The 14,236-nt window shown below is 42.7% G+C and overlaps 1 protein-coding gene across 1 annotated transcript in view; it reads left to right on the plus strand.

Annotated features, from left to right (window-relative positions):
• C922_00769 (hypothetical protein) overlaps positions 1-7,041 on the plus strand; it is a gene marked incomplete at both ends in the record, with an annotated part of 8,513 nt that extends 1,472 nt beyond the window's left edge. The window contains 2 exons of the mRNA XM_008816381.1: positions 1-3; positions 33-7,041. Coding sequence (XP_008814603.1) covers positions 1-3; positions 33-7,041 — 7,012 coding nt within the window. The remainder of the gene's footprint in view (positions 4-32) is intronic.
• Positions 7,042-14,236: the final 7,195 nt, after the last annotated feature.

Consider the following 14,236-nt stretch of genomic DNA (forward strand, 5'->3'; position numbering starts at 1 on the left):
AATGTAGTAGGATCCTCTTCGAAATGCCACAGAAATACAAAATCAAAACGGATTTGTATAGATGATGTTGAAGAGGAAAGTCTGATTAGTAGCTACAATAAGTGCAATGTACTCTCCAGCGATGTGAACAAAAATGTAGCTCTTTGTCAAAGCGAAAGATATAATCCTTACCAGGAAATCAAAAAGGAACATGCAGCGAAGGGGGAAATGACACAGCTTGGGATAACCAGGAACGAACTTATGTGCGAAAGCAACTTAGCTGTTCCACTTAACCATTTTAATGATTCTGGTCAAGGGAGGAATTACTACATGGCTAATAGAAGTGGCCCCCAGAAGAGGGTATGTCTATATTTTAACGAATTCTCCCTGTCGAAAGGGACACAATGGTCTAGGAACAACCATTATGGAGAGGTGGAATCGCCCATAGAAGAGCTTTCAAAAAGAAAAATTTGGAAAAAGGGTTTCCATGAGGGGGAACACATCATGGATGACATCTCAAACGAACATGTTTCGAGGGCATACATGTGGCAAGGGTACTCTGCGGCAGGTTACCCGGTAGGGGGAAACCAAGTGGAGAGCTACCCGGTGGAAAGTAACCCTGTTGGGACCTACCCAGTGGACAATTACCCCCTGGAGAACTACCCGGTGGAGAACTACCCCGTGGAGAACTACCCCTCTCGTTGGGTCATCAAAAAGGAGCAATGCCATTCTGTAACTGAGGCACCTGTAGAAGAGGCTTTATCGCGGGAAGAAGCGAATCCATTGGAGATGGAAGATCTGGGAAACCAAGGAAAACAAGATGTTCATAAGAATACCTGTCCTTTATCAAGTATGTACAAAGAGGAGCTAACTCTTCCCTCTAATGTTGCAAACATGGAAGTGCTTGCAAAGGGAAAATTGATTGTTCATCCAATTATTAATAACAACAAATTGTTCAGTTGCAGAATCAAGGAAGAACTAGAAGCGGAAGTGGCTCACCTCGTGATGGACTTTACCCAAGCGGATACCTCCTCAGAATTGCACACGATCACAGACACCGCAGTGAGTGCAACGACGAGCACGACAACGAGTACAAAAACGACTAGGATAACTCTTGTCCCGGATAATGACAATCTTACGGATACGCTAAGCAACCAGTTTGACATAGAAAACAATATCCAGATGCAATATTTCAATGAGGGTGGATTGCGCGATGATCGAAGGTTGCTTTGTTCTTACACTTACACGTTAGATGCTAGCAGAAGTGAAAATATGGCCATTCTTGGAGGCAGCGTAAATCCAAATGTGAGAATGCCAGGTGCTAGTGCACGCATAACCCCGCTTGTCCCAAACGGACAGATGAAAATCCTACGCGCTAGTGCATACACAACGCCAATTAGCCCAAACAGAAGCGAGTGCATGCTAACGGATTGTGCACCTTCACTAGTCTATGATGAAAACGCACGTGTGCTTCCAGGCAATGACGTGATACAAGCTCATAACGAAGCATTCAGCGCTGGAGCACCTAAAAGATATTATATCCCACACCCCAGTTGGGATAATTATCCCCATTTCGGCACGCAACAAAATCTTTGTGAATGCCAATACCCCTATATGAGGAGTATATGCCCAAATGAGTGCATGAATATTTCGGTGCAGAATTACTCAGGCTATCCCTACAATCACCAGATAGGTGTGAACAATTCTCGGATGCTTGACCTGAAATGTGCAGAGAATTACTTTTATCCCAGTGGGGGAAATTCGTTGCAACGTTTTGGAGGCTACGGGATAGGCGGATATGGTGGGATACGCTGCGATGGGACATGCAGTTACAATGGCACCAAGTGCGATGAAGGCCTGGGGTGCAGAAATTGTGAATTCTCCCAGGAGAGGAGTAACTGCCATTGCACCGACGAGTTCCGAAGCCATGGTGGCAATTCCTGCTTCAGCAACATGTACAATAACTTCCCCCCCTCCCAAGCGTTAACTACAGAAGATTACAGTTATTACCAAAATGATCCCCAAATGGCCATATCAAACGCTTCAAATAACGTAAAGGACCAATACAGCCAAAGGATTAACAGCAGAAGAGGTTCCTTTGCCACATGTTCAGTAAAAGGCGAATACTATTTCACTTCCCATACAAGCAATACAGAAGTTATCCCCGAAAATAACTTCTCCTTTATCAACGGGGATAATAATAGAATAAGCGGTCATATTAAGAAGGAACAAATGAATACGGAAGACAGGACTGATGTCAACCCGGATCGTAATGATCAATCCGATCAGTATATTCAAGCAGACGCATGCAATGACACTGTCCAAGTTCCCACTACCAATTGTGCAAGCCATCCAGTGGTTAAACTTAACAAAGGGGACAGTTACTGTCCTGGACCAGCTAACAGAGGGGAGGTAATGCTCAGCGGGAGTAATCACAAAGCAGGCGATGTTGATGAGAGAACAAAGAAAAACAAAGAGCAAGAGCTAGAGACCAATAAGTTCCAACTGAGCGGTCAGGAGCGTGATGTGGAGAGACACCTTCCCGGAGATGAGAAAGGGGAACACATGAATGGTACCAAAATGGAGGTAAACAGGGAGGCCTCGAGTGACGTCAAAAGTGATGACGAAAGTGGCAACAAACGTGACAACCAAAGTGAAAGGCAACGTGATGAACTGCAACGGACAGATGTCAAGAGCCCACACAGCACCCCCACTGGAAAGAGCGAGGCATGTGTGCATGCAGAGGGGAAAAGTGGAGAACCAAATCCATCGAATTCATCAAATTATTGCAAAACAGAATGGACCAGAGAGGGTGAACATAATTACAACAAGGATGGGGTAGAAAGCTTAAGTACGGACACGGGAAATAGGATCGGCAGCAGTGACACACATTATGATGTTTGCTTTCCGGAGGATGACTGCAAAGGCAGTTGCTCTGATGTGTTATATACCAATCGGAACGACACGCTTGCACGTCAAAGAAGCCTAAACAGATCTTTAAAAAATATATCTGCATATGATAGGTGGAATATTGGGAAAGAAAATAGCAATCCGTGTAGTTACGGCCCCAATGGTAAAGGAGAATACGATGCATGCGATCATTGGAGCAGAATTAATTTGCCCTATTTTTCGGATCATCATGTGTACAAAGTACGCTACCCAGTGTATGATGGGTGCTTAGACTTCCCCCATTCCTTGCGAAGGGACATGCAACGTAAATACCACTTAAGTAGGCTGGGTGCAACTAATGAGGTAAACTTTCACGGTGCCGATTATGCCAGCAATGATGTTAATGGAGGTCCCCCTGAGAGTGTTCCGCATGTCAATGATGGAGGTAGTTATCCCAGAGGCAGTTTTTGCAATTTTAACTACTACGTCTACGCCTATAGATTCCGTCATTCGGGTACGCTAAGCAAAGCAGCGGCGTTCAGCCATGTGTGTTCTCCTAGACACGCTGATCACCTTTACCAGTTGAACTACTGCACGTGTTATAACGACACAGATGAGCACCTGCTCCTGGATTATCAAGACTCTCCAAGGGAGGAAAATTATGGGGACAATTGGAACTGTCGTTGCGAGACGTTTGAAGTATGCTGGGCCCATTATTACGCCAACATTGAGTACAGCCTGGACAAGCCTTTTTATTTCCTTGACGAATACTTCTCCACTGCGTCATATGAGGAGGAAAGCGGCTGTGTTCACAAGAACAATACGAATGAAACAAATGTCAGTAGGGTAACAAATGGCATTGCCTTAAGGAAGGAGTTAAATGTGAGTATAAATTCTTCTAAAGGCACAAACACTTTTAGAATAAAGAGCGAACTGACAGATGAAGATGATATTATCTCCACTGATGTTCCCACTGGCTCCAAATCGGACAATATCCTTGACATAAACAACACTCCACTTCTCAATAATACATACGACCTTTTAAGTATCTCAACAAAATGTGATAGCCTTAGTGTCAATCAGGATGATGGTGCAACCGTTCATGGTGGAGCATCGTCCAGTGGAGTGAACCAAAGTGAGAAGAGCAATACGATTGCTGTGGAGGAACATCACCGCGGTGGATCCACTGCTGAAGGGGACACCAATAGCTGTGAAATAGATCAACGAAATGGAAGTAAACAGGAGGAGGAAGACAATACACATGCATGGGGGGAAAAGCATTTTTGTACATGTGTAATGCAGAATATGGAGAGAAGTGAAGAAATAATAAAGCTGCCAAAGGAGCGAAGTAGCCAAGTGTGTATGCCACGCGTGAAGGTGGAAAAGAAGGAAAGCAGTGCGGAAATTGGTTCCCAAAGGGATGCGGAGAGTGATGCCGACTCCATCCCGCGTAACAGAAAACACTGCAGCCACGAAGGAGGTATACACTATGACCAAGGAATGAACGATAGAAGTAGCATCTTCGTCAATAAGGAACTAAATGCAAAGGAAAACGCTAATAACGGAGACGTAAGTGGCTATCAAAAGAAAACTCAGTGCACACATGCTGATGATGATGGAAATATTGTGCAAGACTTAAATGAAATAAATACACATTTGAAAAATATTAATTGCATGTATACTCCCGCGAAATCTATTTACTTGAATGAAGCACACTTTTTCAACAACCGTGTGAATGAAGTCAACACCCCGAACGGTGCATGGCAAGCAAGAAACTCTTTGAGTCATGTAAAATGCGAGAAATACATGCAACAATTGAGTTCCTCCCATTCGCACATGTCTGCAATGGGTAGCAACTTGAACGTGGAGCACAAATCGGAGCACGCCGATGGGAGAAGAGACGACGGCGAAAACGATGGGAGTCACAGTGAAAGCCCCCATAGAAGCGATAGTAACAGTGGGATTAGCAGTGACAGTAGCATTAGCAGTGGCAGTAGCAGTGACAATAGCAGTAACAGTAGCAGTGACAATAGCAGTGACAGCAGCATTAGCAGTGAAAGTATCAGTGAAAGCGGAAGCGATAGACGCGGTGACCACAGGAACGAAGAACTCCCCCACAGAATAGGCATGACGCTAAAATGCGCAAATAATATGTACGGCGCTCGGTACGTTGGTGGTTCCCCATATTATCCGGGCCATACTCATATTGCCAATAACGGTAGTGTCATTTATGTCGGTATACCACCCGAAAGAGGAAATGTGCATTCAATTTTAGGTCAAAGTGGTTTTAACTCCATGAATAGTCCACCGTACAATGGTACCTCTCCTCGTGAGGTTAACCACACGGATGGCAACGTAGAAGGATATTACCTTGACGATGCAACCCAGTTATCAAGCATCTACCAATCAGAGCTCTCCAACAACTGCACATATGGTTATACATATGGAGTAAGCACCCATTCATATTCGGACGGAAACGAATCAGTGATCGCAAGTTACACATTGGAGAGCACATATGGGAATGTCCGGTGTCCATGTGAGATCTTGCATGCACACATGGACAGGTTTGGTCGTCAATATATCGGAAGTGACAGTGATAGGACGAATGAATCGGATAGCGACACAGATGACGACACGGCTGAAGACTTCAACGGGGAATACCCGGATGAGAGGCGGAGGAGGAGTGTAAGTATAGTTAACGTGGGCAGTGAAAGCAGCGCCAACACGAGCAGCAGCACTGGAGCGGGCAACACGATTATCGCCAGCATGGACAGTGAAAGAAGTCCCGCCAATACGAGCAGCAAAACTCACGCGGGAAACACAGCTATCAGCAGAATGGACAGTGAAAGCAGCACTAACACGGGAAACACAAGTATTACGAGAATGGACAATGAAAGCACCCCAAACACCAGGAGCAGCACTATCGACGGAGACACTTCCCCAAATGGAGTCACCAGCATCAACAGCGGAAGCAGCACCGTCACGAGCATTAGAACTATCCACGAAGACACTTCCCCAAATGGAATAATCGGCATGAGCAGCGAAAGGAGCGCCGCCACGAGCAGAAGCACTATCGACGGAAACACTTCCCCAAATGGCGTCACCGGCATGAACAGCAAAAGCAGCACATGCAGCCTTAATGATACACACAGAGGAAACAGACGCATCAAGCAATGCAAAAGTGAGAAGATCCACCACACAAGAAGAACCAAATCGGAAAAAGGACTCAGAAAAGGAGAAATAAAAAAAAAGACATCAAATGATTCTGAATATTCACATGAACAAAAAAAAGAATTACTTCAAAAAAAATATGATGTACAGAAAGAAATGGTCCTAAGTATGGAAGAAGGGGATCTAAAACTAATCGCTGATGAAATTATTAGGAATACTCATTTGTTACCAGAGAGAGGACCCTACGGTAGGAATACGCTGGATGCTTCTCATCCCATTCATAGCGTGTGGAAAGATACATCTCGGGGCCATTCATCATGGAGATGTAGGTGGTGGGAAAATGGCAAACGATTAAGTAAAAACTACAATGTCAAGAGATATGGAGAAGAAGATGCTTTGAAAATGGCTATCATCACAAAGTTGAGAAATAGCTCACCAAGAGATCGGATCTTCTATTTGGAGCACCAGAGGGAATGTCTAAAATTGTGCTATACCAATAATTGGATAACAAAAAGGAGAAGCGGCACGGGGGGGGAGAGGGATCAGGGTGCTGCTAAGACAACACCCGAGAAAGACGACATTTTGAACGGAGAAGAAAAAGGCAAAGGGGTAGGGGACATGCGTGCACATGAAACTAACAAGCAATGTAATCAAGACAACGATTCAGAAGCAGCTCATTTGAGTGCTCCCCTCATTACATACAGCACAAGCCGCTTCTCTGATGATGCAAGTGTACCCCTCGATAAGAATAGAGTCCGAACAAGAAGAAACAAACGCACTCTTCTCACTAACAGAGGAAGTAGCAGAAAACGCCGCATCGTTAAGTGTGACCCCTACGCTCCGAACACCGACACGGTGAAGCACTATCAGCAAGGCGATAGGTTAGACCACATAGAAGCAACAAAAACAATGGACGCTGTAAGCGCACTGAAGGCGCCGAATGTGCCTCATGAGCTAAATGCGGTGAATGCCCAGGGAGACGTAAAGTTGGAAATCATATGACATGTGCAAAGGGGGAACATCTTGCGGGGCATGTATTAGTTCCCTTGATGAAGAACCACACGGGGGGAGGTGCCTATGAAGGTATTCGCGCAAAGGAAAAAAAAAACGCAAAATATGGGCAACACCAAAAGGGCTTAAAAGCAAAGTGCAGTGATCGCCAAACGGTGCTGAAAATTCGGTCACTGCAATTTTCGAGGAACATGGGCATATTTATTCTTAGAATGGATTGCTGCGTTGGTCGACCTGTTACTCGGGTAAGTTCAACCAAAGGAGCATCACCCAAGGAAGATGTAAGGGCAGGACTAGCCAAAAACCCTACGGCCTTGCGGATGAAATGGAAAAAATCCACCATAACCGTTCTCTCCTTGGAAGAAGTGCGAACGCCCATGCGTGTGATCACAATGTAAACGAGCAACTGCGGACCAGTACCGGCACTATTGCCGGCACAGTGCAAATGCTGCGATGAGCACTAACTAGCCTATTCATCCTCCGTTGATCGCGCCGACGTAGTTGGTGTCTTCACGACGGGGGCGTGCAAAAGCGCGTGTAAAAAAAAAACAAACAAAAAAAAATATATATGCTTTGTATACACATGCACACTCTCGGCTGCACTTCCAGCCTTCTTAAACTTTCACGGATGCTCGCTCGCCATCCGCAAGTCACGTATTTACCTCTGCGCATCGAAGTTCCCCCCAAATGCTATCTCCTTTAGAAAAATAGGGAACAAAACTACCCCTTCCCTTAAGTCTTATCACGGCATGGTAATTCATTTGTGAATATGAACAAAATGGGTTGCACCATGTGGTGAGATGTGGGATGTAAGACAAAAAGGGATCGGAGAAAAAATGGGAGAAAAGCAAACTGAATGGAACCCCAATGGAAGGGACACTAAAAGAATCCTCTGCAACGCAACATGTTCCGCGCCATGCAAAGGATCAAAGAGCTAAAGAAATGGCTTGTGTTAAGCGCAGATCTTCTTTTCCTTCCACTCTAAAAAGAGAGTTACATTCGCATGTAACCGGATATGCCCCCAAACGGATAAATATACTCCACTCGTTAATTTCACCCAAATTGTGGTTCTTTTTGGAGTTAACTTCCATACAGTTTGTGCAAACGGCTGGTGGCGTTTTCTCGACATTGCATTGCACGTTTCTTCTTCCTTTCTGTGGATGCTTAAAAATGGTTATGTGTGTACGTGCTTACCCCAAGTACTGATTTTTTTTTCTTTTTGCATTTAATTCACGTCGTAATTAAATGTTTGTATCTCCTAAGCATTCAACTTCAAATGACTTCACCAAAATGGAGAAGTTTATCGAGTGTCCTTGTAATCGCATCCCCTCATGAGTGATTCAATGGGCTATGAGCAACCACGTTTATGTGCGCCTTTAATCTGAAGCCCCACATAGTGATTGTGGCAAGAGAAGTTAATGCAGCAAATGGGTACCCTCAACTGCTACCCGTTTGCCATGTTTCCTTGTTGCACCAAATTGGCCCTCCGACTTTTACAGTCAGTCTCTTCCCTCAGCGTTACGCCCATTTCGCGCACGAGTCCTGTCCTCAACGGTTGCCCCGGGATACTAGGTTGAGCTGTTGCACTAGCTCGTGCGCCCAGCCGTACTCTCAACCTGTATTCCCTCGTCGGTTTCCCCCTTTTGCTTCCCCAGTGGATATAGAAGTTTCTCCCTCGGTTATTTGCACTCTACATTGGTCTTCATTTTTTTACTCATTCTGTGCGCGGGGCATTTGGCTCAACCACTCTGCTCTGAAACTCTGCTCCTGAAATCGGCTCATGTGTACGGTCACGGTCTGGACACGAATTTTGCACTTAGCAGTTCCGCTCAACTGCTCCGCTCAACCCTTACATGCAGCTCTTGAACGTATCTCCTACCCTCAGTGCTCCTCTCAATCTCGTGCCGCCCCCCAATAGACGCAACTGTTCCCATCGAAACTTAGCCCATGTTATAACATTGAATTATTACCCTCGCCATGTATACTCGGAACTCCTATCCTCACCAGGTGTGCAAAAATGGCACCCCCCCGTCTACTGCTCAAAATTTGGCCTCCCCTCATTGCGCTCGCGTTCAACCTTTAATTATTTCTCTGTCTCTACGCGTTTTCAACTTTTACTTATTCCTCTCACGCCGCTTAATATTCTCCTTTAGTTATTCCTCTCACTTCGACCACTCCGCTCACTTCAATCATCAGTAATACGCCTCACTTCTCACGCTCGCTCATTACTCCCAATTAGCACTCCAAATTTATTACACTCAGCTACTATGTGCAGTAGTTGTCCGAGACACTTCTGTTTATCAAAATACCCCATTTTTTTGCCTTAGCTAATACACCATATTTTTTACCTGTCATTTTTATCTTCTCTAATAACGCACAATTATACATCGCTCTTGACCCATTAGGTATGCTTTCTGTTGTTATCCTGTCCTGCTACACTGAACTGGCATGGGCGATGATCAGCCTCGAATCTCAGCTTTGGCATTTACCCGCAATTGCTCTCTTCCAGGCTTTACTCGTTTGCATTTTGCACACTGTCCGCGTTCATGTCTGTGATATTTTTACCTGAACATATGTGTAATATGCTCTTTTTATTTTTTATGTTTTTTTCTAAGCGGCCCCATAAACGGCTTCATTACAATTTGGAGAGTTCGTTTTTGCGGCCGATTATTTTTTTCTTTTTCCTATCTTTCTTTACGTTTTGTTTTGACTTCCTCGATTTTTACACCTCCTGCACATGTACTCACCCGCATATGCGTATGACCGTGCAACCGTACACCTCCACATTTTTGTATGTTCATTTTTTTTGCGTACCAATTTTCTGTGCACCGCGCAGCTGAGCATATGCTGCTTGTTTTGTTCAGTCGGCCATTTTCTCTTCCCTCCCGTTTGTAACGCGGTGTGTATGCACATGTTTGGAGCTTTCCGTTTTCGGACCTGCGCAGGGGTGTTAAGCGGATATGTTGCGCGAAGGTTTTAAATGGACACGCTAACCAAATATGACGAAAAAACACGCCACACGGACATGCTGAACAATATGATGGCCATTTCTTTTTTCATCCTCATTTTGTTTCAAAGTCGAGTTGCATTTTTTAAAAAGAATATATATACGTGTCACCTTCTTTTCAAGCGAGCAGAATGCCAACATTTGCCATCACCATAGTAAACATGCGTACATACACGTATACATATGTGCGAGATTCATCTTAGCTAATTTTGGGCTCGCGAAACAGCTTGTTACACGCTCAACGTGGCAAAGACTCGGACAATTGTCGTGAAACACTGGGCCAAGGTGTTTCATCGCGTCCTTAGTTGTATGCCCCCCCATTAAAGTGCAACAACATTTTGTGAAAACATCACTTCGCTTTTGTCAGTTTAGGGAAAATATCTAAAATGGGTAAAGTAGAAAAATCCCGGGAGAATTTTCTCGAAAAAGAAATTTAACCCATAAATGTAAAAAAAAAAAAAAATGAACCATTTGAAATGTGACAAGTCATTCATCTTAAGATATTTCACTGAAAAATTCTTTTTGTAGAAACGATTGTTGAAATTATAATTTTTGCTGTGACATAGAAAAAACGATAACTTTTGAAAATCTTTTTTGTCTTGTGGAAAATGACACGCCAGAAGGACTATTCTCTGCCAGCTGTAATCATCATTATTTGAACTTGTTTGCGTAAAAAGTAAAAAAAAAAAAATTTTAAAACATATTCTGTACCCGAATTTATTTTTCAAAATAGACAATACAAAGGGGGGAAATGTGCCTCATGTAGTTGAAAAGGCGTCACATAACGGATGCGCAAATACACATACGCACATAAGTACGTTTATTTGCGGATACTTTTCTACTTATGGACAGATTGGCTTAAATTGTGTCCTCCCAAATGGCGGAACGGAATGGGTGTTTGTTTGTTTGTTTGTTTTTTTTGGTGTAAATCCCCTTAACTATTTAATGTAACGCGTTTTTTTTAAATATCAACTGTACCCACGCATTATGTTACCTATCAATATCTCTTTAACTTGTACGTATGTATATCCACTGTTCAGGATAAAAAAAAAAAAAATGAAACACCTACCAAATTTCCATATATTATTTGTCAGGAAAAGTGGCTCATGTGGCAAAGCATGCCAGTCACATAACTGTAATTTTGCCTACACTACACTGCATTTTATGAATATTGAAACATCACGTGGTGTGCGCTAGTTACGCGAGATGGCTACTTCGACAATTAAAAGGAGACACAAAGGGAACGTCCTACAGATTATTTCACTGCCAAACTTTGCTGAAGAGTCCAAATGTGCGATGCATGCAAAATGTCTAAGAGCTCATTTGTACATACATACGTGCGTGCATACTGCCTACGCAATGCGTCTGGGATGTGGAATGCCATTTGTTCACGCTCAAAAAAGGCATATCTCAAGAGGAATATTCTTCCCCTCCGTAATTACTTGTAACGATGCTGACGCAATGAATCATTTTTTAAAGGGCTCCCCCCTGCGTAGTGTGGAGGTGGGTGAAACAATCGTTACAAAAGTTCACTGCAACGGGTTAAGCTAACGTTAACAATGTAGAAAAACTCACTACACAGTAAAGTCCTTTTTTCTGCTAGAAAATTACCTTTTTTTTACATCTTAATAATACGTTAAAAATTGGCGCCAAAAAAAAAACTACATAGCGTTATTAAAATGTCGTTTTGTAGGGAAAACTTAAATGTTGCTATGCGCAAGGAAGCCACATAAGAAGTAACCAACCATTTTTTTATTTTTTTATCTCGTTATTTTTTTTTACCTTTGTATTTTTTTATCTTTGTATTTTCTTTTTTTCGTTCTTCAAAAAGGAGGAGTGGCTAAAACATGGAAATGTAAGTAGGCCTATTTCAACGTTCCGCGAAAAACAATTAGTCTCCTTCATTCTATAAAGTAGCAAATTACGTGTTTTAAACAAATTGTAAAGCTACAATGTGGGACGTTTTATTTTACATTTACTACTCGAAGGATTATTGCAGCAGGTGCATTTGCAGCTTTTTATCAGTTTTTTCTTTACTCTTTCCCATTTTAGCTATTTTGTGTGAAATGCCATGCTGAACATGTACCTTTTATCAGCATGACACATCGACCAGTATGGAACATTCACACATAAGCCGAATTTAACATGTTATGAAATGTCGTGGGGAATTAATTGTGCGCGCAGAACGTAATGCCATTTGATCATTTAAGAAAGGAGCTACATGGCATAATTTTTCAACGTGCCTTGATTTTCTTTATGTGAGGAAATATATAGGCGCTCTCCATCGCATATCGTTTAGAACTCGCTTCACTTTCTTTTTCGACTGGGTGATATATCTTTCACGCGTCGCGTCTATAGAGGTAGACCACTTTGCGCAGACGTGTTATTATGTTTCGTGCCCCTTCTGCAAATTCTGCGCGTTTATCACTTTAGCAAAATCGAATGCGCTTATTTGATGACGGTTTTTACCTAACACGCGGCAATTCACCCTGCAGTTAACTTTCATTGGCGGAATGGGGCAGGCGAAAAGTAAACTTTATCCATTTTGCACTTTTTGGTTGGCATTTTCGCGTCACACTTTCACGCAGTTCTGAAACAGTGGAGTGATTCGTTTTAGGTAGGGCGCGTAGGGTGCCTTTTTGAAGGTATGATTTCTCATTTCGTACATACACACATGTGGGTAAAGATAAACAAGGTGCATATCATACACCTTCTGCGCAAAAGGGGGCGTCTTCATTTTCTCCCTTGCACTTGTCGGACATAAAAATGAAAAATTAACTTATTAGAACACAGAAAGTGGATATTCTTTTAGGTGAACGGTACGCAAAAATGGATGCGCGTAATGATCTGTGCTGTTTTCCGGTGTTTGCATTTGCCTCTACAAAGAAACGCAAAAGTGTAGCACCCGATGGTACCCGGCCGATAGAAAGCTCTTTGCTGGCGGCGCACACACACGGTTTTGCATGAATCGTGTTGGCATAGGGAATTATTTTTTAATTAAGAGGTGGTTCCTATAAGGATAAATATGTGTGTAATCATTCGTTTGTCCATCCGATCGTCCGCAACCCCATTTGGGGACACTCGCTCCTTTGTCATTTCCCGAATAAGCAAAACGCAGGAGCGTCTGTATTCTATGTCAACCCCTGTCACACCCTCGCGGGGATTTCCAAAACAGTCGTAAACATGGAACATTTGCATTTTAATCCGTTTAGTATGTGATTTCACGCATCACATACTACTGCTAAGGGTGTTGTCCGTTAAAATTTTTTTTTTTTTTAAATGTACATAGCTGATCGTTATTTTTGTATGAACGGTTCAGGCAAAACTGGCGCGAATTTGACAAAAATTAGAAAATCCTCCTTGTTTGTGCACAGAAATGGATTTTTTTTTTTTCTCATAATGGCTGGCTACAGCTAAAACGGGTAAAGCTCCATAGGCTGTGGGAACACTATTTTTCCACCCGCGGCGGATATGTGTGTAAGCGTGTGTGTGCAAATATGTACTAATAAAATGCAAGGGTTATGTTAAATTGTTGCTAAATTTTCCTTCTACTTTTGATTTTCCTCTGATTTGTCAACCACTTTTCCCCCCTTTTTTCTATGTCACTTTTTGGCGTTATAGAATTTGATGGCTGCTACTCGATTTGCTTCATTTTGCGTTGCGATTCGATGTACTCATTTTTTTATTTCATGAAAGCAAATATTGCATTGAAGCTTTTCTGCAATAAAGTGCATTAGAAAAAAGGCCAGAAATTTTGAAGTGCTAATGACACACTGGCAGTGCTGCTTTTTCATGACGTTAAAACTTTTTTTTTTTTTTTTTTTCTTTGGAAAAGTACTGTTACACTTGTTAACTTTGCCAACTTTGCCATTTTGTCAATTTGCCAATTTACCAATTTATCAATTTGCTTTATTTTGATACCTTTGCTAATTTTGCTATGCTTTCTTCCGCCTTTATAAAACTCCTTGTTTTCTTTGACTTGCCCTTTTCCGCTCTTTGATTTTAATTAATTTCCGCCTTTCCATTTGCATGTTTTTCCGTCATTTTCTCTACTCATTTTCCTCCCCTGCGGTAAACGTATTATTCAATTGTGCCAACGCTCGTGCATGTACTGATTGACTGGAGGATTTTTCACTTATTCATGCGCTTATCCATTCGTTTAATCATTTGCTTATTCAT

This window comes from Plasmodium inui (assembly GCF_000524495.1).
Source record: "Plasmodium inui San Antonio 1 unplaced genomic scaffold supercont1.2, whole genome shotgun sequence".
NCBI lineage: Eukaryota > Apicomplexa > Aconoidasida > Haemosporida > Plasmodiidae > Plasmodium > Plasmodium inui.